The 23,151-nt window shown below is 56.6% G+C and overlaps 1 protein-coding gene and 1 long non-coding RNA gene across 2 annotated transcripts; one reads left to right on the top strand and one right to left on the bottom strand.

Annotated features, from left to right (window-relative positions):
• Positions 1-9,661: 9,661 nt before the first annotated feature.
• Positions 9,662-15,976, bottom strand: LOC146427024 (uncharacterized). The gene is made up of 3 exons (XR_014856575.1): positions 15,552-15,976; positions 10,412-10,482; positions 9,662-9,864 (listed from the first exon to the last, which is right to left on the bottom strand). It is a non-coding gene; the product is annotated as an uncharacterized LOC146427024 (long non-coding RNA).
• FMOD (fibromodulin) lies at positions 15,242-22,899 on the top strand. Its single transcript, XM_085082804.1, has 4 exons — positions 15,242-15,555; positions 18,847-19,851; positions 21,535-21,703; positions 21,784-22,899. Exons 2-3 carry the CDS (start codon positions 18,861-18,863, stop codon positions 21,684-21,686), a joined length of 1,143 nt encoding a protein of 380 aa, XP_084938930.1. The 5' UTR covers positions 15,242-15,555; positions 18,847-18,860; the 3' UTR covers positions 21,687-21,703; positions 21,784-22,899.
• Positions 22,900-23,151: the final 252 nt, after the last annotated feature.

The following is a 23,151-nucleotide window of genomic DNA, read 5'->3' as shown; positions in this document are numbered from 1 at the left end:
TCGGCCACGTTCCCTTTCTCAGCTCCATCCCTTGGGAATTCCTCAGGCTCCGAAGGAAACCTCGGCAAGGTATCAAAGCCACATCCAAGCCTTCCCTCTCTTTTTCCCTTCCCCAGGGACAATCCCAGCAGGTTTCCTCATTCCCAGCCTGTCCCAGGAGCTGGGAACAGGCAGGAATTGCCTGGAGGCTCATTCCCTGCAGCCTCAGAGCCCTGCCAGCCCTTCCACCCCAACATTCCATCCCAAATCCATCGCTCCAGGCTGGAGAAGGAGCATCTCCCTCCTTCCCTCTGCCTGGGGAGCTCGGCTCATCCTTCAACGCCGCGAAATCCCTTTGATTGAGGGAGAAGCCGAGCTGCCAATCCCGTAAAATCAGCTGTCAGGAGCCTTCCCGGGAGCTGCCGTGCTCCAGCCGTGCCCATCCCGTGTTTGCCGGGGGTTGGAGCAGAGCTGGAGCAAAGCCCGGGAGCCCCAAACCCCTCTGCTGCTGCGGCAGCACCCCAAAATCCAACCCGGAGTGCCAAAGGGCAGCAGAGCCAAAAGGGGATTAACCCCCAAAGGGAGACAAACCTCAGCCTTGGGGCGCTGCTGGAGCTGAGCCGCGTGACAGGAGGGGACAGGAGGGGACAGCAGGGGACAGCCCCGATGGCGTCACCCGGGGCGTTTGGGGACAGGGATGGGGACAGAGGAGCTCGGCTCTGCCGCGGCACAAAACACTTTTCTCTCGCCCAAAGACCCTGGCAAGGTCGCTCGGTGGGTGACACAGCCCGCGGTGCCACCAGGGCCATCGGGAGTGGGGGCTGAGCACCTCCCGGCCCTGGAGCCGCTCCTGGCCCGGGATAAACACCCCGATCCCGGGATAAACACCCTGATCCCGGGATAAACACCCCGTTCCCGGGATAAACACCCCGTTCCCGGGACAACGGCCGGGCCCGGCTCCCGTCCAGCCTGTCCCGGAGCCGCCGCTGCCCCGACACCTCCTCCCTTCCTCTCCTCCGGCGAAAGGAATCTGGAAAGCTCCCGGGAGCCGCGGCTCCGCTGTTCCCAAATGTCAGGTGGAGGTGGAGGCGGAGGAAGTGTTTTCATCCCCGAGGCATCCGCGCCGCTGCTTCCAGATGCTCGGGGAGCCGCTCCCGCCGCCTCCCAGGATCAGTCCCTCCAGGCCCTCTGCTGCAGCCCCCGGAGTGGGAAAAGGGATGGAGCAGCTGGAAAAGCTCCTTGAAAAACCACCGAGCCCTGCACGGAGCTAGGAAGGTTCTGGAAGGGAAGGGGAGGCACCTTCCTGATGGAAATGTGCATCCGTCTGCCCTTGGAGAGGGGATTTGGCATCCTCCGGGGGGGTTTAGGGCTGGGAAAGGACAGGAGAGGGGCAGGGAAAGGAGAGGAAAGGGGAGAGGGTGGCAGGTGCCCCCTGGTGATTTTCCAGCGATGAGGCTTTGCTGGAGCTGCAGGAATTCATCCCTGTGCAGGAATCCATCCTGCTGCAGGAATCCATCCCTGTGCAGGAATCCAACCTGCTGCAGGAATCAATCCATTGCAGGAATCCATCCTGCTGCAGCTGCAGGAATCCATCCCTGTGCAGGAATCATCCATTCCCCTGCAGGAATCTATCCCACTGCAGCTGCAGGAATTCATCCTGTTGCAGGAATCAATCCCACTGCAGGAATCCATCCTGCTGCAGCTGAAGGAATCCAACCTGCTGCAGGAATCAATCCCATTGCAGGAATCCATTCCACTGCAGGAATTCATCCCATTGCAGGAATCCATTCCACTGCAGGAATTCATCCTGTTGCAGGAATCAATCCCACTGCAGGAATCAATCCCTGTGCAGGAATCAATCCCATTGCAGGAATCCATCTGCAGGATTCCACTGCAGGAATCAATCCCATTGCAGGAATCCATCCTGCTGCAGCTGCAGTAACCCATCCTGCTGCAGGAATCCATCCTGCTGCAAGAGCACTGTTTTTCTCAGAGGAAACGAGACAGAGCTGCTTTTAATAGGAAATCAAACCACAGCAAATAAAGAGCAAGCGAGACACAGGCCTGGAAAAACGCAGAGCCATCCAGCTGTGTCTCACCAGCTGCTCGGACACTGCCAGCAGCCCCGGCGGCTGCACGGCCACACTGCCCTGATCCCAGTGGGAATATCCCAAAGGGCTCCATGTGGATTCACCTCTCTCCCTGCCCCTGTGCCCCAGTTCTGCCCAGGTGGGGTGGCAAGGACTGCTGGGGGTGATGGAGGGATGGATGTGGATGGATGGATGATGAATGGATGGATGGATGGATGGATGGATGGATGGATGGATGGAAATGGATGGATGGATGGATGGATGGATGGAGGAAGGATGGATGCAGGGATGGATGGATGATGGATGGAGGAAGGATGGATGGATGGATGGATGGATGATGGATGGAGGAAGGATGGATGGATGGATGGATGGATGGAAATGGATGGAAATGGATGGATGGATGGATGACCACATCAGTAGATCCAGCTCCAAGGAAAATCACTGATGCTCCACACCCAACTTCCCTGACATTTCCAACAAGGAACAATTCCACACCAGCCCACAGCATTGGCTCTGGCAAAACACCCCCCAGAGTTTCCCACAGGATTGGGAATGACCATGGATACAGCCAGGCAGGGAAATCTGGACATGTCTGAGCCTCCTGCTGCAAGAACCAAACTCAGGGAGCTGTGGAAGCCAAAGCCAGATCCAAGTATGCATTCAGGGGACGTTTCCATGCTCCAGGTCTTTCCTAGCTGTCCCTGGGAACTGGAATCTCAGCCTGGAATTCCCTAAAACCTGGGCTGTGCTGTCCCTTTGTCATCCCTGTCCCCATTCCCTCTGCCTCCCTGCATCCACCCTGGAGCTCCAGCGGCTCTGACAGTGGAGAAATCCTTTGAAAGTTCTCCTCAGAGGCGACCTGCTGGGATTTCAGGAGCTGCCGAGCTTCCAGACAGCCTCGCTCGGAAGCATTTAATTGGGAGGGTTGGGAAGGAGCGAGGAGGGAGCCTGGGAAGGGGGAAAAGCTGGATAAAATCAAGATAAAAACTGGAAGGTCAGCAATTTGGGGTTTTGGGCTGCCCCAGCGATGATCCAGAGCCGGGTGGGGCAGAGCTGCAAATCCCTGGGGATCATGTTCGGGAAAAGCTGGGAGAAGGAGGGCAGGAAGAGGAACCTGGAAGGAGATTCCGAGCGATTCCTGCAGCCGTTTTCCCAACAAAAAGCCCCTTCAGCCGAGCGCGATCGGCCGCGGCCAAGGGCAACATTTGCGCTCCTCTGGAGCTGCAGGAAACGCGTGGATTTTCCAGCACATTCCCTGCCCCGCTCGGGGGGAGAGGCAGCGGCCGGGGGAGCTCCGGGAGCGGGAAAAGCTTTCCCTGGATCAGCTTTGAAACCCACCCCGGAGATCCTGCGGGATCCCTTCCTAACCATCCCGGAGGTGTTTTCCGAGGGAAATCCATCTGGGATTGTTCCTCCCGGCAGCAGGAGTGTCCCCAGTCCCCAAAAATCCCACGGGACATCCCTGGCGGGGGAGTGGGGACACTTGTCCCCATCCCTGTGTCCCCCAAAAGGAGAGCGTGGGTTGGGATTCCCAAACCCCGCTTCCCGAATCCCAAATCCCCGCAGAGCCCTGGCAGAGCTGCAGCCGGATGTCCCCAGGATTTGGGGTCCCCATGAGGTCCCCTCGCTCCCAAGGGTGCTGTCCGGGGGTGTGGGGACAGCGGTGTCCCCCATGCAGCAGCCACGTCACTCCGCAGCTACTCCCGGCCGTAATTAATCCCAGACCTCGTTAGGCTGCTGGCTAATTAACCCCGCGCCGCTGCGGTTTTCCCTGCAAACCCCCTGCTGGTGGATTTGGGGGGCAGAGCCAAGGAAAATGCTGGAAAATGCCCCCGGAGAGGTGAGAGGAGCCCCCCGGGATCCCCCCGCAGTCCCTGGCACCATCCAGGGGTGAAAATTCATGGAGTCCAAACCCAAGGAAAAACCTTCCCACCCCTCCCGAGTGGCAGCGGGAGGGGGAAGGACCCCGCCGAGATTTTGGGGGCTGATTCCCAATCTCGGAGGTCTCCTGGAGCTGTTTGCTCCCCGCTAAACACACCTGGATGGAGACATTTACCCAGGATTTCCCGATATTGGACAGCCGCGGCGGGGAAAGGTCGGGAAAAGCAAAAGCCTCTGTTATTTCCCCGAGGAAAAGCTCCGGGAGAGAGAGAGGATCCTGCGGGGGTTCCCTGCGGCAGCTCCGCAGCAAAGAGGAATTTTCCCCCTTTCAAAACAGCCGGAGGAAAAAAAAAATCCACAAAAAAAATATATTGCCAGAGGGGATGACCGCGATGTGTTGCTCGAATATCCCAGGATGTTCCTGGAGCATCAATCCCCATCCATCCCCATCCCTCCGCAGCCCTCGGGGGCGATCCGTGCGAGGATTAATTAAATTTTACAGCCGGCGCTTAGCGCGGGGCTGGGTGTGCTGGTGAATTATTCATCCCTTCAATAACACGGCTGCTTTATTAATGAAAAGGTCAGGCTCCCCGCGAGGGGAGAAGCGCTGGAAAACCGCTCAGGGATGGGAGGATTCGCTGCTCGGAGCGGGGCTGGCTCCAGCCTCGGGACGAGCATGGAGCTGCCCTGTTCCTTACAACCCGAACAACCCCGCAGCAGCACGTTCCCGCTCCAGACGGCGGCGGAAATTTGGGAATATCGGAGCGCGGAGAGAGAGAGAGAGGGAGGCAGAGAGAGGGGCGGCGGCTGCCTCCTCCCGGCAGGGAGAACCTGGGGAGCCGAGCAGACCCAGAGCTTCCACATCAGCAGGGCGGCGATCCCTCCGCGCGGCGCCGGCAGGGAGCAGCGGGAGCTCCCGAACGGCATCGGGGAGGGAGGGAATTCAACCCGAATGGGAGCGGGAGAGGTTTTCCCCGAGGTTATTCCTGGGGGTTCGCAGCCTCTGAGCCCCGCGGTTGGTTTGGCCCCGATTTGGTTTTTCCCTTTCCCTTTCCTTGCCTTTCCCAGGGTGGCTTTTCCTGGGAATTTCGGGAATATTCCCGGCGTTTTCACACCCCGGGGGTGTCCCTTGTCCCTGACACGAGCTGTGACAGCTGAGGGACAGCAAGGGGAGCACCCGGAGCATCCCAAACCCAGACCCAGACCCGGGTCCAGCCCTTCCCTGCATCCCCAGCAGAGCAGGAGGTCTGGCTCGGGGGATTCCTTCCGGCTTTGGAGGGAGAGAGAAAACCTCCAGAGGCTGCCGGACCCACCATTGTGCAATTCCAGAGGGAAGGATGGAGAGGGAAAAAGGAGGGAAACAACCCCGGGGGGCTCTGCGGGCTGGGATGGAGCCGAGGCACAAACCCTGAGCAGGTGGAGGGGTCGAGGCCGAGATTTTTGGGGAGAAAAGGGTTTTTCCAGATGGTTCTGCCGGTGGGACGAGGCCGGGAAGAGGCCAGGAGCGGCGGGCAGGGGTTTTCCATGGATTTTTGCCCGTTTTCTTGGAGCAGAGCGTGGGGACACCTCGCACAAAGCGGGAGAAGGAGCTGAGCCCCGCAGAGAGTTTTTCCAGCCCCCCGAGGGCAGGAGGAACCAGCGGTGACCTTTTGGGGACAGCCGGGAGCTGTCCGGGCTCCGATCGGACACACAGAGCCCCGGGAGAGGCGGAAATCCAGGGAAAACAAGTCGGGAATTCATCAAACCCCACGAGGCGTGACCGGGGCACGGCTGATCGCTGCTCCCGAGGAACCGCGCCGGGATGAGGAGCAGGGATGAGCCTCTGGCCCCGGGCAGGGAATGTCCGGCTGGGGTGACCCCACCCAGGGGTGACACGGCTGTGGGGACAGCCGGAGGGGCAGAATCCCGGCCTGGGGTGGCCTGGCCGCTGCCCCATCGCCCCCTCACCCCCTGCTCCTCACCCTGAGGAGCTCCCACACTCCTCACACCCCTCAGCTCCCTCTTTTTGACTCGGCCCATGGATCTGGGGACACTCCAGAGCCCTGCCCGCGGCGCCATCCTCCCAGCCCCCCAAAATCCCGGAGCCGGGCAGCCTGGAAGCAGCTCAGACGGCAGCGGGAGTTGTTTTCCCCCCGCCGGCAGCCGGGAGATTTCCAGGCATCCGCATGCGGGGCTGTCGGGAAGGAGCTGCTTTGATCATCGCTAATTATCGCTCACGGGCTGACAGCCCCCGCCGGAGCTCTGCGGCAGCGGCAACACCCCCGGCCCGGCTGCTCCGAGGGGCCAGGAGCGATCCCACAGATCCTACAGATCCCACAGATCCCAGAGCCCACCCCCGGCCCGGCTGCTCCGTGGGGCCAGGGAATGATCCCACAGATCCCATATATCCCACAGATCCCATAGATCCCAGAGACCACCCCCGGCCCGGCTGCTCCGAGGGGCCAGGAACGATCCCACAGATCCCATATATCCCACAGATCCCACAGCTCACCCCCAGCCCGGCTGCTCCATGGGGCTGAGGCAATGATCCCATATATCCCACAGATCCCACAGATCCCAAAGCACACCCCCGGCCCGACTGGAGCTGCCCACGGACCCCAATCCAGCCTATCCCAGCTCCACGGGGCCAGGGAATGATCCCACAGATCCCATATATCCCAGAGCCCACCCCCGGCCCGGCTGCTCCATGGGGCTGAGGGAACAATCCCATATATCCCATATATCCCATATATCCCATATATCCCATATATCCCATATATCCCATATATCCCATATATCCCATATATCCCATATATCCCATATATATGTCCTATATATCCCACAGCCCACCCCCGGCCTGTCCCAGCTCCGTGGGGCCAGGGAATGATCCCATATATCCCACAGATCCCACAGATCTCAAAGCTCACCCCCAGCCTCTCCTGGTTCCATGGGGCCAGGGAATGATCCCATATATCGCACAGATCCCAGAGCCCACCCTCGGCCTCTCCCAGCTCCATGGGGCCAGGGAATGATCCCACAGATCCCACAGATATTTCCCAGCCCCACCCTCCGAGGGGGAAAAGCCCACCAGGGCTGTGCCCAGAGCCCGGGGCACGGCAGAGAGGGACCCCCGACCCGCAGGGGACACATCCACCTCGTGCCACCTTCCCAGGTGCTCTTTCCACCCCCAAATCTCTGCCAGGACCCCCCAGCTCCCCCCAACACCTCAGCTCAGCTGCACAGCAGCGGCAGCAGCGCCGCCCACGCCCTGCTCCTTCCTCCTGTTTATCTCCGAGGATTTTCATTTTTTTTTCCCTCTTTAAAAAAATCCCCCAAATCCTCTGCCTTTGTTCCGGAGGAGTTTTGCAGCTCGGGAGAAGCAGGAGAGGGGCAGAGGTGGCGGCAGGGCCCTGGCAGGGCTCAGCTCTGCCCCGGAGAGGCTCTGGGCACTGGGATTTTTGGGAAGCCAGGTGGCAGGAGCAGGCAGGAATGCTGATGGCTTGCCCAGGCAGCTGATGTTTCAATTTTCCCTTTTTTTTTTTCTGGGTTTTTTTTTGGTTCATATTTTAGATACTTTAGAGAGACAAACAGGAGGGCAGCTCGGGGTCATGACCTTCCCGGAGCTCCTGTGGGATCCTGAGGGATCCAGGATGGGCTGAGCACAGCCTGTGCCCACTGATTGCAATTAATTAACCTCTGTGTGGATTTAATTTATCCTATGGGGATTTATGTTTGTCCTACATGGATTGATATTTGTTCTATATGATTTGATATTTGTCCTATATGGGTTTTATTTGTCCTATATGGGTTTATAATTGTCCTATATGGATTTAATTTATCCTATGTGGATTTATATTTGTCCTCTATGGATTGATATTTGTCCTATATGGGTTTAAATTTGTCCTATATGGATTGATATTTGTCCTGTATGGGTTTTATTTGTGCTATATGGGTTCTATTTGTCCTATATGGATTTATATTTGTCTCTTATGGATTTATTTGTTCTATATGTGTTTATATTTGTCCTATAGGGATTTTATTAGTCCTATATGGATTTATATTTGTCCCTTATGGATTTATTTGTCCTATATGGGTTTATATTCATCCTCTATGGATTTATTTGTTCTGTAGGAATCCCGTGCCAGGATTGGGATGTGCTGATCCCACAAATAAGGCTGGAAAGGGGTCATCCTGCTGGGATTGGCACTGCCTGGCACCCCAGGAGAACCCACACAGCCCTGGGACATCCACATCCCAACCTCAGGCACAGGGAATAACCACAGCAGCCCTGGGACCCCAAAGGGACTTGGTGGCCTCTGCAGCTCCAACCTGCCCTCCTGGTGGGATTTGCCTTGGGATCATCCCTAGTGGGATTTGCCCTCAGATCATTCCAACCAACACCCAACCCAACCAACCCAACCCAACACCCAACCCAACACCCAAAACCCACACACAACCCTTGGATCATCCCTAGTGGGATTTGCCCTCAGATCATCCCTAGTGGGATTTGCCCTCAGGTCATTCCCAGTGGGATTTACCCATGGATCATCCCTGGCAGAACCCCACACCCCACCCCACACCCCAACCACACCCCACAAACCCAACACCCAAACCCAACACCCAACCCACACCACCAACCCAATCATTCCCAATGTGATTTGCCCATGGATCATTCCTAGCAGTATTTGTCCATGGATCATTCCCAGTGGGATTTGCCCTTGAATTATGCCCAGTGGTATTTGCCCTAGGATCATTCCTGGCAGAATTTGCCCTCAGGACATTCCTAGTGGGATTTGCCCTTGGATTATTCCTAGTGGGATTTGCCCTTGGATCATCCCCGGTGGGATTTGCTCTGGGATCATTCCTGGTGGGATTTCCCCTCAGATCATCCCTGGTGGGATTTGCCCTGGGATCATCCCTGGCAATATTTGCCCTCAGATCATTCCCAGTGGGATTTGCCCTCAGATCATTCCTGGTGGGATTTCCCCTCAGATCATTCCTGGTGGGATTTGCCCTCGGCTCACCCCCGGCAGCTCCTCGGCAAAGCCCAGCGCTCCCAGATGTGTTTTTCTGCGTATCCACGGAGGTGTCCGAGCACGGCCAGGGACAGAGGGAACGTCGGGATGAGGAAACGCTTCAGAGTTTCCAGCTCTGCTCCACATTAATCCCTTAACCTTTTCCAAGCCCTTTTTTTTCCAGCGGCTGCGAGGAGCTCTGACCCTCTTTGTGCTGAGCACAGCCTGGGCATGAGGATTTAGGGGATGAGGATTCAGGGAATGAGGATTTAGGGGATGAGGATTTAGGGGATGAGGATTTAGGGGATGAGGATTTAGGGGATGCAGCGCCTTGGATATGTGGGGAAGGGGATGGAGGCCATGGGGAATCCGGAGAGAATTCCATGGGGTTGGGAGTTTGGGAAGAGCTGCAGGGACATTCCTGGGGCTGGGAGCTCTCAGGACCTCCTCACCCCACAGCAACCCACAGACCCCGAGACACCACGGGAATCCTGTGAGATTCCAAGCCTGGAATTACAGCGGGATGGGGAAAACGCTGCCCCAGCCTTGCCAAGAATTCCCCATGCCAGCATCCAAATCCCAGCTGGAGACAGGAAGGGACAACGCGGGATTTGCTGTCCCTCGGGATTTGCTGTCCTTTAGGATTTGCTGTCCTTTAGGATTTGCTGTCCTTCCCTCAGCTCGGGGCAGCTCGCCCCATTCCAGGGCAGCTGTGGGACACATATCATGGAAATTCGGTGATTCCAGGAGCTCCGGGAGCATCCGGGGCTGCCAGCCGAGCCCCGGGGCAGCAGCAGCAGCCCCGCTCAGAGTTTCCAGCGGCGCTCGCTCGGCTGTTGCTCCGTCTCCGGGTGACCGACTCCCTCCAGATTCCCTCAAATCTCCATCCAAGAATGTTGTTTGGGCTGAAGAATGCGTGGCTGGGAAGGAAAAAAGGGAAAGGGAGGCTCGGGGTGAGCGGGGAGGTCGAGGCAGGGTTGGTTCTGCTCTTTCCCGCTGCCCTTCCCGCCCCTGCAGTTGTTGGCCAGATGTGGGGCTGACTCCCTCCACCCCAAAGGGATCCCATTGATGCTTTAGGGTTTTGGCTTCTCTGTTTTTCATGCATTTGTAATCCTGTGATTCTCTCAGTGTGTAACTCTGGGCTCCATAAAGGGTGCCAAGCTGCTGTTCTCTCGTTTTTAGACAAATCAATTCCTCTAAACTCCAAATTCAAGGACACCTCACTGTCTCAGGCCCCAAAATATGTAAATAACAGTGAATTGGGAGCAAACTTGGAGTGATTGACTTCATTACCCGAAGCTGTAACTGGAGGATTAACCCAGATATGCAAATGGACAAAACTTATAAAGTATGAAAAACTCGTGACCTTATAAAAAACTGCATGGATAGAGAGATGCAGAGGTGCCTGGAGAGAGGGAGATGAGGAAGATGAAGGTTTCCTGCATGGGTGAAGCAGTGTGGAAGTACCTGGAGAAGAGGAAGATGAGGAAAATGAGGAAGATGAGGCTTCCCTGAATGGATGGAGTGATGAGAGGTACCTGGAGAGAGAAGGAGGAGGAAGAGGAGGAAGAGGAGGAAGAAGAGGAAGAGGAGGAAGAGGAGGAAGAGGAGGAAGAGGAGGAAGAGGAGGAAGAGGAGGAAGAGGAGGAAGAGGAGGAAGAGGAGGAAGAGGAGGAAGAGGAGGAAGAGGAGTGTCCCTGCACGGACGGAGTGATGCAGAAGCACCTGGAGAAAGGAAGAAGAGAAAAATTAGGATTTCCTGCATAGATGGAGCGATGCAGAGCCCCAGGAGTCTCCCTGCATTTCACAAAGCCTGGGAAGAGCCAGGATTACCAGGAGAGGCAATTTCAGGAACATCCAGGAAAACCAGGCAAACCTGGGATCCACCAGCTCCAGGCACAGATTCCAGAGCTTTGGTTGTTCCACAAACCTCAGGGCCAGGAAGGAGCTCTGGGTTGTGGTTTCACCACTCAGGTGATGCCCAAAACCTTCCTCCCACCCTGCCCGAGCGAGGCTGGAGGTGCCAACGGATTCCTCAGCTCCTGTTTGGGAATTCTGCCCCTGGAATATCTTAAAAGAGCAGTTGGGACCTTCAGGGAGAAGGTCCAGGTCCTTCAGGGAGAAGGTCCAGGTCCTTCAGGACCAGTCAGGGCAAAAATGTTCAATTCCTGGGATTGGTGACTCCTTCCCAGGATGGGGGAAAAATAGCAGGAGTGGGAGGACAGAACAACCAACAGCTCCAGCAAGGCTGAAACTCCTTGGAAGCGTGGAAGGAGCAGAAATTTCCATGATTAAAAAAAAAAAAAAATGGGAAGCTGCTGAAGGAACCGAGTTTGACAGTGGCTGTCGTTGGGTGGGTTTGTCCTCCCTCCATCTGGGATTCAGCCTCGGCAGGAGCAGCAGGGAAATGTTTTGTTGCTGTGTTTTGTTGGGAAGCATCCAATCCCAAAAGCATCCCGATAAATCCATGTCCATCCAGCGCTCCCGGCTCCCGGGACTGGCAGATTAGAGGCAAAGCCGGGCCAGATTCGGTGGTTTCAGATACAAAACTCAGGAGGATTTGATCAAAACAGCTGGAAAAAATCCATCCAAAACAATCCCTGCTCGGTTTGGGTTGGAAAAGCAAGGCAAAGCAGACTGGGATTGCTGGAAGAGCTGCTCCGGTTGGGATTGGGCAGTGATAAAGGACTGTGGGATTGCAGGAAGTCGGGACAGCACATTCCCAGCTCCTGCCACCAGCTCCAGCCTTCCTTTGAACAGCCAGCAAGTGGGAATTGGTGGGTTTTTGGGGGGGAAAGATGAGGAAAAATGTCGTGGAAGCCACTTGGGAAGTGTGAGGAGCTGGGATGAAAGGAGCAGCAGCAGCGAGGTCTTATCAACACCCAGCTCGTGCCAAGTGAGCCTTTCCAGGGTGGAGAACTGCAGCCTGAGACTCCAGGCTTGGATGGAGAGAAAAAAAAGGGAAAAGATGGAGAACTGCAGCCTGAGATTCCAGGCTTGGATGGAGAAAAAAAAGGGAAAAGATGGAGAACTGCAGCCTGAGATTCCAGGCTTGGATGGAGGGAAAAAAAAAGGGAAAAATGTGGTTCTTCAGATGGAAAATTTTCACTTCCCCGAGATAATCCCGCTCTGGTCAGGATGAGATTGGACAGAAGGTTCTGGATTCTGTGGGGAGCACATGGACTGAGCTTCATCCTGCTGATATTCCCTGGTTTTGGCTGGGAATGGGAATGTGGGAAAGGGAATGGCACCACTCAGAGCCATCTCCTGCAGGGAGAGCTCCTCAGCATTCCCAAGGGACCACTGGAAGCCACCACGGTGGGTTCCTCCTCCAAAGGAGGATATCCTGAATACTTCAAACTTCCAGAAGTTGGAATTCCTTATCTAACCCAGCGGGGGAATGTCTCCTTTTCCAGGAAAACATCCAGGCCCTGAAATCCTTGGAGCTGTTGGCCCTAAATCCTTGGAGTTTTGGCCCCAAATCCTTGGAGCTGTTGGCCCAAAACCCTTGGAGCCATTTGCCCAAAGTCCCTGGAGCTGTTGACTCCAAATCCTTGGAGCTGTTGGCCCCAAATCCTTGGAGTTTTGGCCCCAAATCCTTGGAGCTCTTGGCCCCAAAATCCTTGGAGTTGTTGACCCTGAAATCCTTGGAGTTTTGGCCCCAAATCCTTGGAGCTCTTGGCCCCCAAATCCTTGGAGCTCTTGGCCCCCAAATCCTTGGAGCTCTTGGCCCCAAAATCCTTGGAGTTGTTGGCCCCAAATCCTTGGAGTTTTGTCCCCAAAATCCTTGGAGTTGTTGGCCCAGAAATCCTTGGGACTCTTGGCCCCAAAATCCTTGGAGCTGTTGGCTCCAAATCCTTGGAGCTGTTGGCTCCAAATCCTTGGAGTTTTGGCCCTAAAATCCTTGGAGTTTTGGCCCCAAATCCTTGGAGCTGTTGGCTCAGAAATCCTTGGAACTCTTGGCCCAAAATCCTTGGACTTGTTTGCCCCCAAATCCTTGGAGTTGTTGGCCCAAAATCTTTGGGGTTGTTGGCCCCAAACCCTTGGAGCTGTTGGCCCAAAGTCCTTGGAGCTGTTGGCCCCAAATCCTTGGAGTTTTGGCCCCAAATCCTTGGAGCTGTTGGCCCCAAATCCTTGGAGTTTTGGCCCCAAATCCTTGGAGCTGTTGGCCCCAAATCCTTGGAGTTTTGGCCCCAAATCCTTGGAGTTTTGGCCCCAAAATCCTTGGAGCCGTTGGCCCAAAATCCTTGGAGCTGTTGGCTCCACCATTGGAGCAGCTGATGATCCTTACATCAATTTCCTGGGAATAGAAGTCCCTGGAAGAGGGAACCAATCCCTCCATCCTCTCCATCATTCCCATCCTTCTTTCCACGCTGGGATCTCTTCTCCAGCTGCCACCCCAACACCCGGAGGGGACACAGTTTCCCAAAAAATCCCCCTCACCTCCCTTCCCCGGGATTTTCCCGAGGTTTTCCTCCCTTTCCCCGTCCTCTTTCCCCACTTTCCCCACATCCTCCCTCCCTGCAGACAGCCTGTGCTTTCCAGGCACATTTCCCTTCCCAACTATTCGGGATTTCTGGCCAAGTCCCCGGCGTACAGTGTGTCCCTCCAAACCTCCCCTCGCCTCCCTGCCGCTCCTCCTCCTCCTCCTCTTCCCGGCGGGACCTCGGCAGGGACCAGGATCCCCGCGAGGCTCCCCGGGGAGGATGTTTTGGCTGGGAATTTTCTGTGGAAAACAAGGAGGAACGGAGCCCGAGGGGGGAGCTGGCACCTGCTGAGCTCCTCTAAGTAATTCCAGGCTCCTGGAGGATCCGGGAGCTGGGCAAGGGACGGGCAGGGCTCCTCCTTTTTTTTTTTTTCTTGCGGGAGGAAATGCTTGGAGAGGCCGGGAAGAGCTGGATCCAAAGGGCTCAGGGAGCCAGGGTGGGGATGAGGGGAGGGGAATGGGGTGGTGTCACAGGTTTGGGGGAACCCCAGGGTGAGGCTGGCACTGGGATGAGCCTCGGAACACTGGGATGAAATCTGGGGCACTGGGATGAAATTTGGGACACTGGGATGAAATTTGGGGCACTGGGATGAGCTTTGGGACACTGGGATGAGCCTTGGGAAACTGGGATGAGCTTTGGGAAACTGGGATGAGCCTCGGGACATTGGAACAAGCCATGGGACACTGGGATGAGCTTTGGGACACTGGGATGAGCTTTGGGAAACTGCAATGAGCCATGGGACACTGGGATGAGCCTTGGGACACTGGGATGAAATTTGGGGCACTGGGATGAGCAATGGGGAACTGTGATGAGCCTCGGGACATTGGAACAAGCCTTGGGGCACTGGGATGAACCTTGGGAAACTGGGATAAGCCTCGGGACACTGGAATGGGCCTCGAGACACTGGGATGAATCTTGGGACACTGGGATGAGCTTTGGGAACCTGGGATGAGCCCTGGGACACTGGGATGAACCTTGGGACACTGGGATGAGCCATGGGACATTGGGATGAGCTTTGGGACACTGGGATGAAATTTGGGACACTGGGATGAGCTTTGGGAAACTGGGATGAACCTTGGGACACTGGGATGAGTTTAGGGACAGTTTAGGGATGAACCCTGGGACATTGGAATAAGCCATGGGACACTCGGATGAGCTTTGGGACACTGGGATGAGCCATGGGACACTGGCATGAACCTTGGGAAACTGGGACGAGCCTCAGGACACTGGGATGAGCTTTGGGACACTGGGATGAGCTTAGGGACACTGGGATGAGCCCCAAACCTTCCCAACCACAGATCACCCCCAGGACACACTCCCCTTCCCCATTCCCCCATTCCCCTCTTGGGGTGAATGAGACCCCAATCCCATGAGGAAGGACCAAACCCCCCAATCCCAGCTGGATTTTCCCAGCCCACAGAAATGCCAGCTTGGCATCCCTGCTCTGCCAAGCCGAAGACAAATTCCCGCTGTCACAGTGGCCCCTTTGCTAGGGAATTTATTTACCTTGGATGCTGCCGCCTTATCGTTCATGGAAATGTTTATCCCAAATATTTAACGGCAGCACTGCACAAACTGAGGCTTCCTGGGGAGCAGGCAGAGCAGCACCAACCTCTCCCCTGCTGGTACTGTGAAATTCACAGATAATCCCCCGTTTCTCCCCAAGAAATCCCACCCTCAGCACCTCCGAAATCCCATATTCCCTAATCCGGCCAGAGGCCTCCCTGATGAGAAACGCAGGAGAGCCGACAACAGCAAAAAAAAACAACATCCCAATCCCACTAACTCGTTATCCAGAGGGAGCCTGGAAAGTGCCAACACTCCTGTGAGAAAAGCCGGGAGAGAGAGAGAGAGAGAGAGAGGGAGAGAGGGAGAGGCAGAGGGAGGAAAGAAATCGCAGGTTATTTATAACGCCAGGCAGCACCAGGGGCTCGCCAGTCTCTCCTGCAAAGCCGCTGCTGCCGGCAGGTCATTCCCGAAAATCCCCGGGAGGGTTGCCCTGCCAGCTCCGGGATCTGGGGCGGCACCGGCGCTGCGGCTCGGGAGCCACACTCCCATGCTGCTTGTCACACGGCACAGCCCCGAGCAGCGCCGGCAGCCTCTGCACAGGGGGAGCTCACCTGGGTAAGTCCGGCCCGCCGTTTGTGGGAAGGATTTTTTTGGGGTCGATTCGGGTTTTTTTGGAGCTGGTGTGCATCGCTGGGCCCTGGCGCGGTGGCTGCCGCGGGAAACGCGTGGCAGCGCCGGGGGTGGCACAGCTGGAGGGATGGAGGTGCCAGGGCAGCACTTCCCATCCTGCCCGCTTCTCCTGGTGCTCATCTCCTCTCCTGGCCACTTCTCCTGGTGTCCATCTCCTCCTTCCCCATTTCTCCTCATGTCCATCTCTCCTGTCCACTTCTTCTGATGTCCATCTCCCCTCCTTTTCACTTCTCCTGGTGTCCATCTCCTCCTTCCCCATTTCTCCTGATGTCCATCTCTCCTGTCCACTTCTCCTGATGTCCATTTCCCTTCCTTTCCCACTTCTCCTGATGTCCATTTCCCCTCCTGCCCAACTTTTCCTGTTTCCCTCTCCCTCTGCCCATTTCTCCTGCTTCCCATCTCCCTTCTCACCCACTTTTCCTTCTGCCTCTTTCCCATCCCACCACTTTTCCTGCTTTCCTCTCCCATCCCACCCATTTTTCCTGATGCCCATCTCCCTTCTCACCCACTTTTCCTGCTTCCCTCTCCCATCCCACCCATCTCCCCATCCCACCTCCTCTCCTGCCCATCTCCCCTCCTGCCCATCTCCCCTCCTGCCCCTCTGGCACCTCCATGCCCACTTGTCCAGGCGCTGGACACCTTCCCTGCTGCCCACCCAGAGTGGTCAGTGCCCCCCAGCCAATCCCATCCCATCCCTTGGGAATTGGCTCCCTGCCAGGATGACCCCATGGATGGCCACACTCCGTGAATCCCCTCGCTCCAAACCTTTGGGATGGGCTGACCCCATTAGCCCGGGGACACCAGGAGGGGACAGGGACCTCAGGGCCAGATCCCACCCCAAACCCGGGGTGAAACCTCCAGGGAGGGAAGAAGCACCCCATGAACAATGAGGGGACAGCGGGGTCTGCTGGGGACAAGTTTTGGGGTCACCTAAATGTGAGGGGGGGTGCTGGGACAGGTGGGAAGACCCAAGGAATGGGTTCTGATCCCAGGGATGAGGTTTCTTCCTCCAGGAATGGGGTTTTTCCTCCAGGGATGGGGTTTTTCCCCCAGGGATGGGGTTCTGATCTCAGGAATGGGGTTATCCCCCCAGGAATGGTTTTTTCCCCCAGGAATGGGTTTTTTCCCTCAGGAATGGGGTTTTTTCCCCCAGGAATGAGGTTTTTCCCCCAGGAATGGGTTTTTTCCCCCAGGAATGAGGTTTTTTTCCTTCAGGAATGGGTTTTTTCCCCCCAGGAATGGGGTTCTGCCCCACAAGGGCCCCCCCAGAATGGAAAGGGCTGCCAAGAGGGTGGAGAAGCCGAGGCTCTGGTATGAGAGCAGGCACAGAGCCCTGGAGCAGCAGGAGGAGGAGGAGGAGGAGGAGGAACTCCTGTGCCCCTGCCAAGCTCCCCGTGGCACTCAGCATCCCGCAGGATCCTGTTCCTAGCACACAGAGCGGGAATTGGGGAAAAAAAGAGAAATTTCAGCAGCCAGGCCTGGCCACCACCACCCCAATGCCTCCTTTTTCCCCTTGCCAGGCTGGCAGGGCAGGAACACTGTGCCCTCTGTGTGTGCCAGGCTGGGTGTCCCCTCCCTGCTGCGGGCTGGGGACATCACCAGGTGACCTCAGGGCCACCCCAAAGTGGGTGGCACTGGTCCCCACTGGTCCATCCTGGTCCGTGCTGTCCCTGCTGGAGCAGAGCTGGCAGGGACATCCTCCCAGCCACGTATGTCGGATCCTCTCCCGCTCCCAGCAGCGAAATTCCTGGAGGGATTTCAAGCTGCCTGGCTGCAGGAACACCCCGCGTGCTCATTTATCCCGGGACGAGGAGCCGGGATGACTCCAGAGCTGGAATCCTCCCCGCAGCCCCACCTGGGCACGGCAGGAGGCGATCAGGGATGGGTTTGCCTCATTCCCGGTGGTTAAATCCAGGATGCGCCACCAGGGATGGAGGTGTCACCTCTCCCCGGTCACACCGAGGGGACGCTGAGTGCTGCTCCTTCTCCCGTGGGGGGAAATGGGAGGTTGGAAGTGTTTTCCAGCTCAAAAGTGAGGCGGAATTTGTTTACCAGGATCCTCATCCCGATTTTGCGTGGGGGGAAGGGAGAGCTGGATGAAACCCACAGCGATTGCTGTCACCAGAGCGGAGCAGAAATAGCTCCTTCAAAAGGCGCCTCGAGCTCCCAAAATCACCCTGATCTGGCAGCTTCCCCTCTCAGATGGAAAACTCAAATCCCCTCTGCGAGGAAATCCAGATTCCTTCTCCTCCTTCCCGTGCAGAGCCGAGCCCAGGTGGGAGCAGAGCTCGGGTGACCTCACTCAAATCCCTGTGTCCCAAAGATCTGTCCTCCACCTAGAAATCAGCCATAAATCAGGATTGCACAGGCAAATCGTCACTGGGGGTGGAGGTTTTTCCCAGATCTCCACTGATTTCTCCTAAATCTCCACTGGTTTCTCCCAAATCGCCACTGGTTTCTCCCAAATCTTCACTGGTTTCTCCTAAATCTCCACTGGTTTCTCCCAAATCTCCACTGGTTTCCCCCAAGTCTCCACTGGTTTCTCCTAAATCTCCACTGGTTTCTCCTAAATCTCCACTGGTTTCTCCTAAATCTTCACTGGTTTCTCCCAAATCTCCACTGGTTTCTCCCAAATCTCCACTGGTTTCTCCCAAATCTCCACTGGTTTCTCCCAAATCTCCACTGGTTTCTCCCAAATCTCCACTGGTTTCTCCCAAATCTCCATCTGGGGACAGAGGTTCCTCTCAAATCTCCACTGGTTTCTCCTAAATCTCCAGCAGGGATGGAAGGTCCTCACAGATTTCCACTGGGATGCAGGTTTTCCCCAAGTCTCTGCTGTTTTCTCCCAAATCTCCACCTAGGGACAGAGTTTTCTCCCTTGTCTCCACTGGTTTCTCCCAAATCTCAACTGGGGTGGAGGTTTCTCTCAGATTTCCAGTGAAATTCTCCCAAATTTCCTCTGGGAACAGAGGTTTCACCCAAATCTCCACCGGGGTGAAGTTTTCCCTCCAATTTCCAGCAGTTCCTCCCAAATCTCCACCCAAACGGAGTTTCCTCCCCAATCTCCAGCAGGCTGGAGGTTTCTCCGAGGTGAAGAAGGGGAAGATGAGGTAACTCATGTCCACCGCTGGGGATTTCAGGGCAGAATTCCCTCATTTCCCACTCCTCCACCTCCTCTGGTTCACCAGCTCACCTCCCCCGGCTCTGTCCCCCCAGGTCCCTCCAGCGCCATGCCTTGGGCCACCATCCTCATCCTGGCCGGGCTCTGCGGGGCCTCGCTGGCTCAGTACAACGAGGAGGAGGACCTGGCGTGGCTGCAGTACTACCTGCGGCAATCCCGCGTGGCCTCCTACAACTACGTGCCCTACTACGAGGAGGAGAGCCCGCCGTACGCCTACTCCTACCCCTCGGGCCCCGACACGGAGCCGGAGCCGGAGCCCGAGCCGCAGCAAGCCTCGCCCTGGCGCTGTCCTCAAGAGTGTGACTGTCCCCCCAACTTCTCCTCGGCCATGTACTGCGACACGCGGAACCTGCGCTACCTGCCGTTCGTGCCGTCGCGGATGAAGTACGTCTACTTCCAGAACAACCTGGTCACCTCCATCCAGGAGGGAGCCTTCGACAACGCCACGGAGCTGGAGTGGCTGGCGCTGCACAACAACCAGATCGGCAGCGAGAGGATGGGCAAGAGGGTTTTCGGGAAGCTGCAGCGGCTGGAGAGGTTGTACCTGAACAACAACAACCTGACGCGGGTGCCCAGCCCGCTGCCGCGCTCGCTGCGGGAGCTCCACCTCTCCTACAACCACATCTCCAAGGTGCCTGCCAGCGCCCTGGAGGGGCTGGAGAACCTCACGGCGCTCTACCTCGGCCACAACTTCATCTTCGAGATGGGCGCCTCGCTCAAGGGGCTCAGGTCGTTGATCCTGGCCGACCTGAGCTACAACAACCTGCGGAAGGTTCCGGATGGGCTCCCCCCGTCCTTGGAGCAGCTCTACCTGGAGTACAACTACATCCAAGCCATCCCCGATGAGTATTTCCAGGTGTCCCCGCGGCTGCTCTACGTCAGGATGTCCCACAACAGCCTGACCAACCAAGGGCTGGCCAGCAACACCTTCAACAGCAGCAGCATCCTGGAGCTGGACCTGTCCTACAACCGGCTCCAGAAGATTCCGCGCGTCAACACCAACCTGGAGAACCTCTACCTGCAGGGGAACCGGATTGACGGTGAGCGGGGTGGGGAAATGGGGTGGGAAATGCATGGAAAACTGCCCGGTTGGAGAGGGAGTTTGGGGCTGGGGAGGATGCCGAGCAGCCCTGAGCGAGGTCGGGACGGGAGGTGTGGTGTCACCATCCGGAATGCTCTGGTGGGATGGCTGTCCTGGTTTTTGGGGTGGTTTTTGGGAGTTTTTTTGGGGTTAGGGATGGCAGAAAGGGAGGGGTCTGTGGCTTCAGGAGGGGTCACAGATGTGGACAGAGGTCACCACAGCCACACTGGTGACATGTGAGAGCACAGGGGACAGGGACATCCATGTCCCCAAAGCCCTCCAACTGTCCCAGCCTGCAGCCGAGGGGTCTGTCCCTCCCTCAGGAGCTCCCAGCGCTCCGATCCCAATCTCCTGCCAGGCCCGACATTCCCTCCCCTCCAAACACAAATAAATAAAGGGAACAGATTGTTCCGGGGCTGCTATTTATAAAAACAGGCTGGAAAAATAAACCCCCCGAGCTAAACCTCCCGGAAAAACCCGGCCTTGCTCCCCTCACCTGCCAGACCCCGAGGGCAGGGGGGTTCGAATCCCGAGGTGGAGATGGAAATGGGAATGGGGACGGGAACGGGGATGGGGATGGGGATGGGGATGGGAATGGGAATGGGAACGGGAACGGGAAGGGGAAGGTGTTCATCAGCCATCAGCTGTTGCAGGGAAAACACAGAACCCCGCAGAGGGAGCTGCCAGCAGCACAGACATGGGAACAGATTCCCAAATGTTTGCTTTCCAAAGCCGGAGCTGCCGCCGTCTGCCCACGCTGAGCCTCTCCCGTCCTCCTCCTCCTCCTCCTCCTCCTCCTCCTCCTGCAGGTCCTGCTGACCCTCACAGCCCCCCAGGAGCAGGGATTCAGCTCCAGCAGCCCCAACCCCTTTGGAGCATCCCAATCCCCCCAAATCCCAGCCTGGATCCCCCAAATCCCGCTGCCTCTCCCAGCAGCATCCCGGCCTGGAGCTCTGCTGCCCTCTAGGCCCAACTGGAAAAAAAAAATAACGTATTTTGGAGTTTGTTCCATCTCCTGCTTCCAACCCCGGCCTGGGCTGGGCTGGAATTTGCCTGCCTGGCGCTGGTGGTTGAGGAGCAGAGTGGGGACAGCTGGGATAGGGACAGGGACATTCCCCGGCCTGGACACGCTGCCTGGGGGTCCCACGGTGGCCAGAGGGGTGAGGGGATGGAGGCTGCAGCACAGGAAACCTCCAAAAGAGGCTGGGAAGGCAAATCCTGGTGGAAAACAGAATTTTCTGTCTGACTCCACCCTCTGAGTGCTCCGTGCAGGCTGGGCAGGGGAGCCAAGGCCTCTGCTCCCAAATCTGGGATTGGGACAAACCCTCCTGCTCCTGCTGGAGCACCAGGAGCCCTTTCAGCTCGAGGGGTTGAGTCCAAATCCACGGGGAAAAATCAGTGAATTTGGGGTTCTCCCATTGTTTTCCTTAACTGCACTCAGAGCACTTCTCACCACCTGATTAGCCCTATTGGGAAGGTTGTAGGGAGATCATCTCCTCTCCTTCTCAGGAAAATTCAGTGAATTTGAGGTTCTCCCATTTTTTCCCCCCACCTACCCCCAGACAGAGCATTTCCCACCCCAACCCCATAAAACCAGCCCTGCTGGGGTTGATTTTTCCCTCTCCTCTCCTCTCCTCGCCAGAGTTCTCCATCAGCAGCTTCTGCTCCGTGGTGGACGTCATGAACTACTCGCGGCTGCAGGTGCTGCGGCTGGACGGCAACGAGATCAAGAGGAACGCCGTGCCGCCGGACGCCCCGCTGTGCCTGCGCCGGGCCACCGTCATCGAGATCTGAGTGGCCCCTGCCACCCTGGGCCACCGTCATCGAGATCTGAGTGGCCCCTGCCACCCTGGGCCACCGTCATCGAGATCTGAGTGGCCCCTGCCACCCTCAGGACTCGTGTCCCTCATTTTCCCGGGGATTCCCTCGTTCCCGTCCGAATTCCGCTTTTCCATCCGACTCGGCTTCGCAGTAGTGTTCCCGCGGGAGATGTTTTTTTTTCCCAAAATTCTCCCCTTTTCCCACAAATCGGGGGCAGGTCGTGGTGTTGATCCGGCTCTGAGCTTGCCACAGCCACCCCACAAAGCCCTGGATGTTGTCACCTTCTCCTCTGGATTGGGGTGGGACACAGCAGGAAATCCGACCCCAAAATCCTAATCCCAAAAGCAGATCCAAACCCACTGAGCCTGAGCTAACAATCCCTGCAAGGAGCAGCCAAGGGGTTGGGAGCTGTGGGAGTGAAAAGGGTTAAAGGTCTCCAGGCTGGGGGATCCTTCAGTGTGGGGTGAGGAGGAGAAAATCCACTCCTTCCCTTCCTTTTTCCCCTTTTCCACCAGCCTCGTGCTCCAGGGTTACAGGGGAGAAACCCTAAAGGGGAGAAATCCTGAAAGGGACAAACCTTGAAGGGGACAAACCCTAAAGGGGATAAACCTTAAATGACAGAAATTAAATGAGAGAAATTTTAAAGGGGAAAAACCTTAAAGGAGAGAAATCTTAAAGGCCAGAAACCCTAAAGGGGAAAAACCCTAAAGGAGAAAAACCCTAAAGGGGACAAACCTTCCCTGGGGTCAGAGGGAAACCCCCAAGGAACAGCCTGGTCACGGAGGGTCCCAAATCTTCCTCCCAGACCCCTGGATCAGGGCAGGATGGGGAAATTCCCAGTGCTGTCACCACCCCTGGTGCTGTCACCACCCCTGGTGCTGTCACCCCCGATCGCCTGAGCACTTTAATTGGGTATCCCAATTAAAACCCCCAAAATAATCCCAGATCCACGTACGCCCCCAGCACGCTGGAATCCCCCCAAAAAATCCCCCAAACCCCCCAAATCAGACCCTCAACCAGCCGAGTTAGAGGGGCAGCCGAGCTTTGGGGGTGACCCGTCCGGATGGTCACCTCCGCGTTGTTCCTGCATGCAAAGAGCATTTAAAAAAAACCCCAAAAATCCTGTAATTTCACCAGCATGAACTGTAAACCCCAAAGCCGCCAATAAAACCCTTCCCGTTGTGCAGCCAGCGCCTTCCCTCTCCTCTCCTCCTGGTGGTTTTCCAGCCAAAAACCAAAATCCAGGCGGGAATTGCCGTCTAGTGGTTGTTCCAGGCATGGCACGGAGATTTCCCCAGGAAAAAGCTTCATCCCGGGGAAAGGAGGTTGATGGAGGGGAAATAACCGTGGAAAAGTGTTGGAGGGATGGTGGAATAATTGTTTTGTTTTTTTTTTCCGGGTGTTTGGACAAACCACAAGCAGCGTTTTGGGAGATTTG

Source organism: Lichenostomus cassidix, chromosome 26 (genome assembly GCF_008360975.1).
Source record: "Lichenostomus cassidix isolate B80296 chromosome 26, HeHo_3.0, whole genome shotgun sequence".
NCBI classification, from domain to species: Eukaryota; Metazoa; Chordata; class Aves; order Passeriformes; family Meliphagidae; genus Lichenostomus; species Lichenostomus cassidix.
The sequence above is the reverse complement of the archived record's forward strand: the minus strand, read 5'-3'. Positions and strand labels throughout refer to the sequence as shown.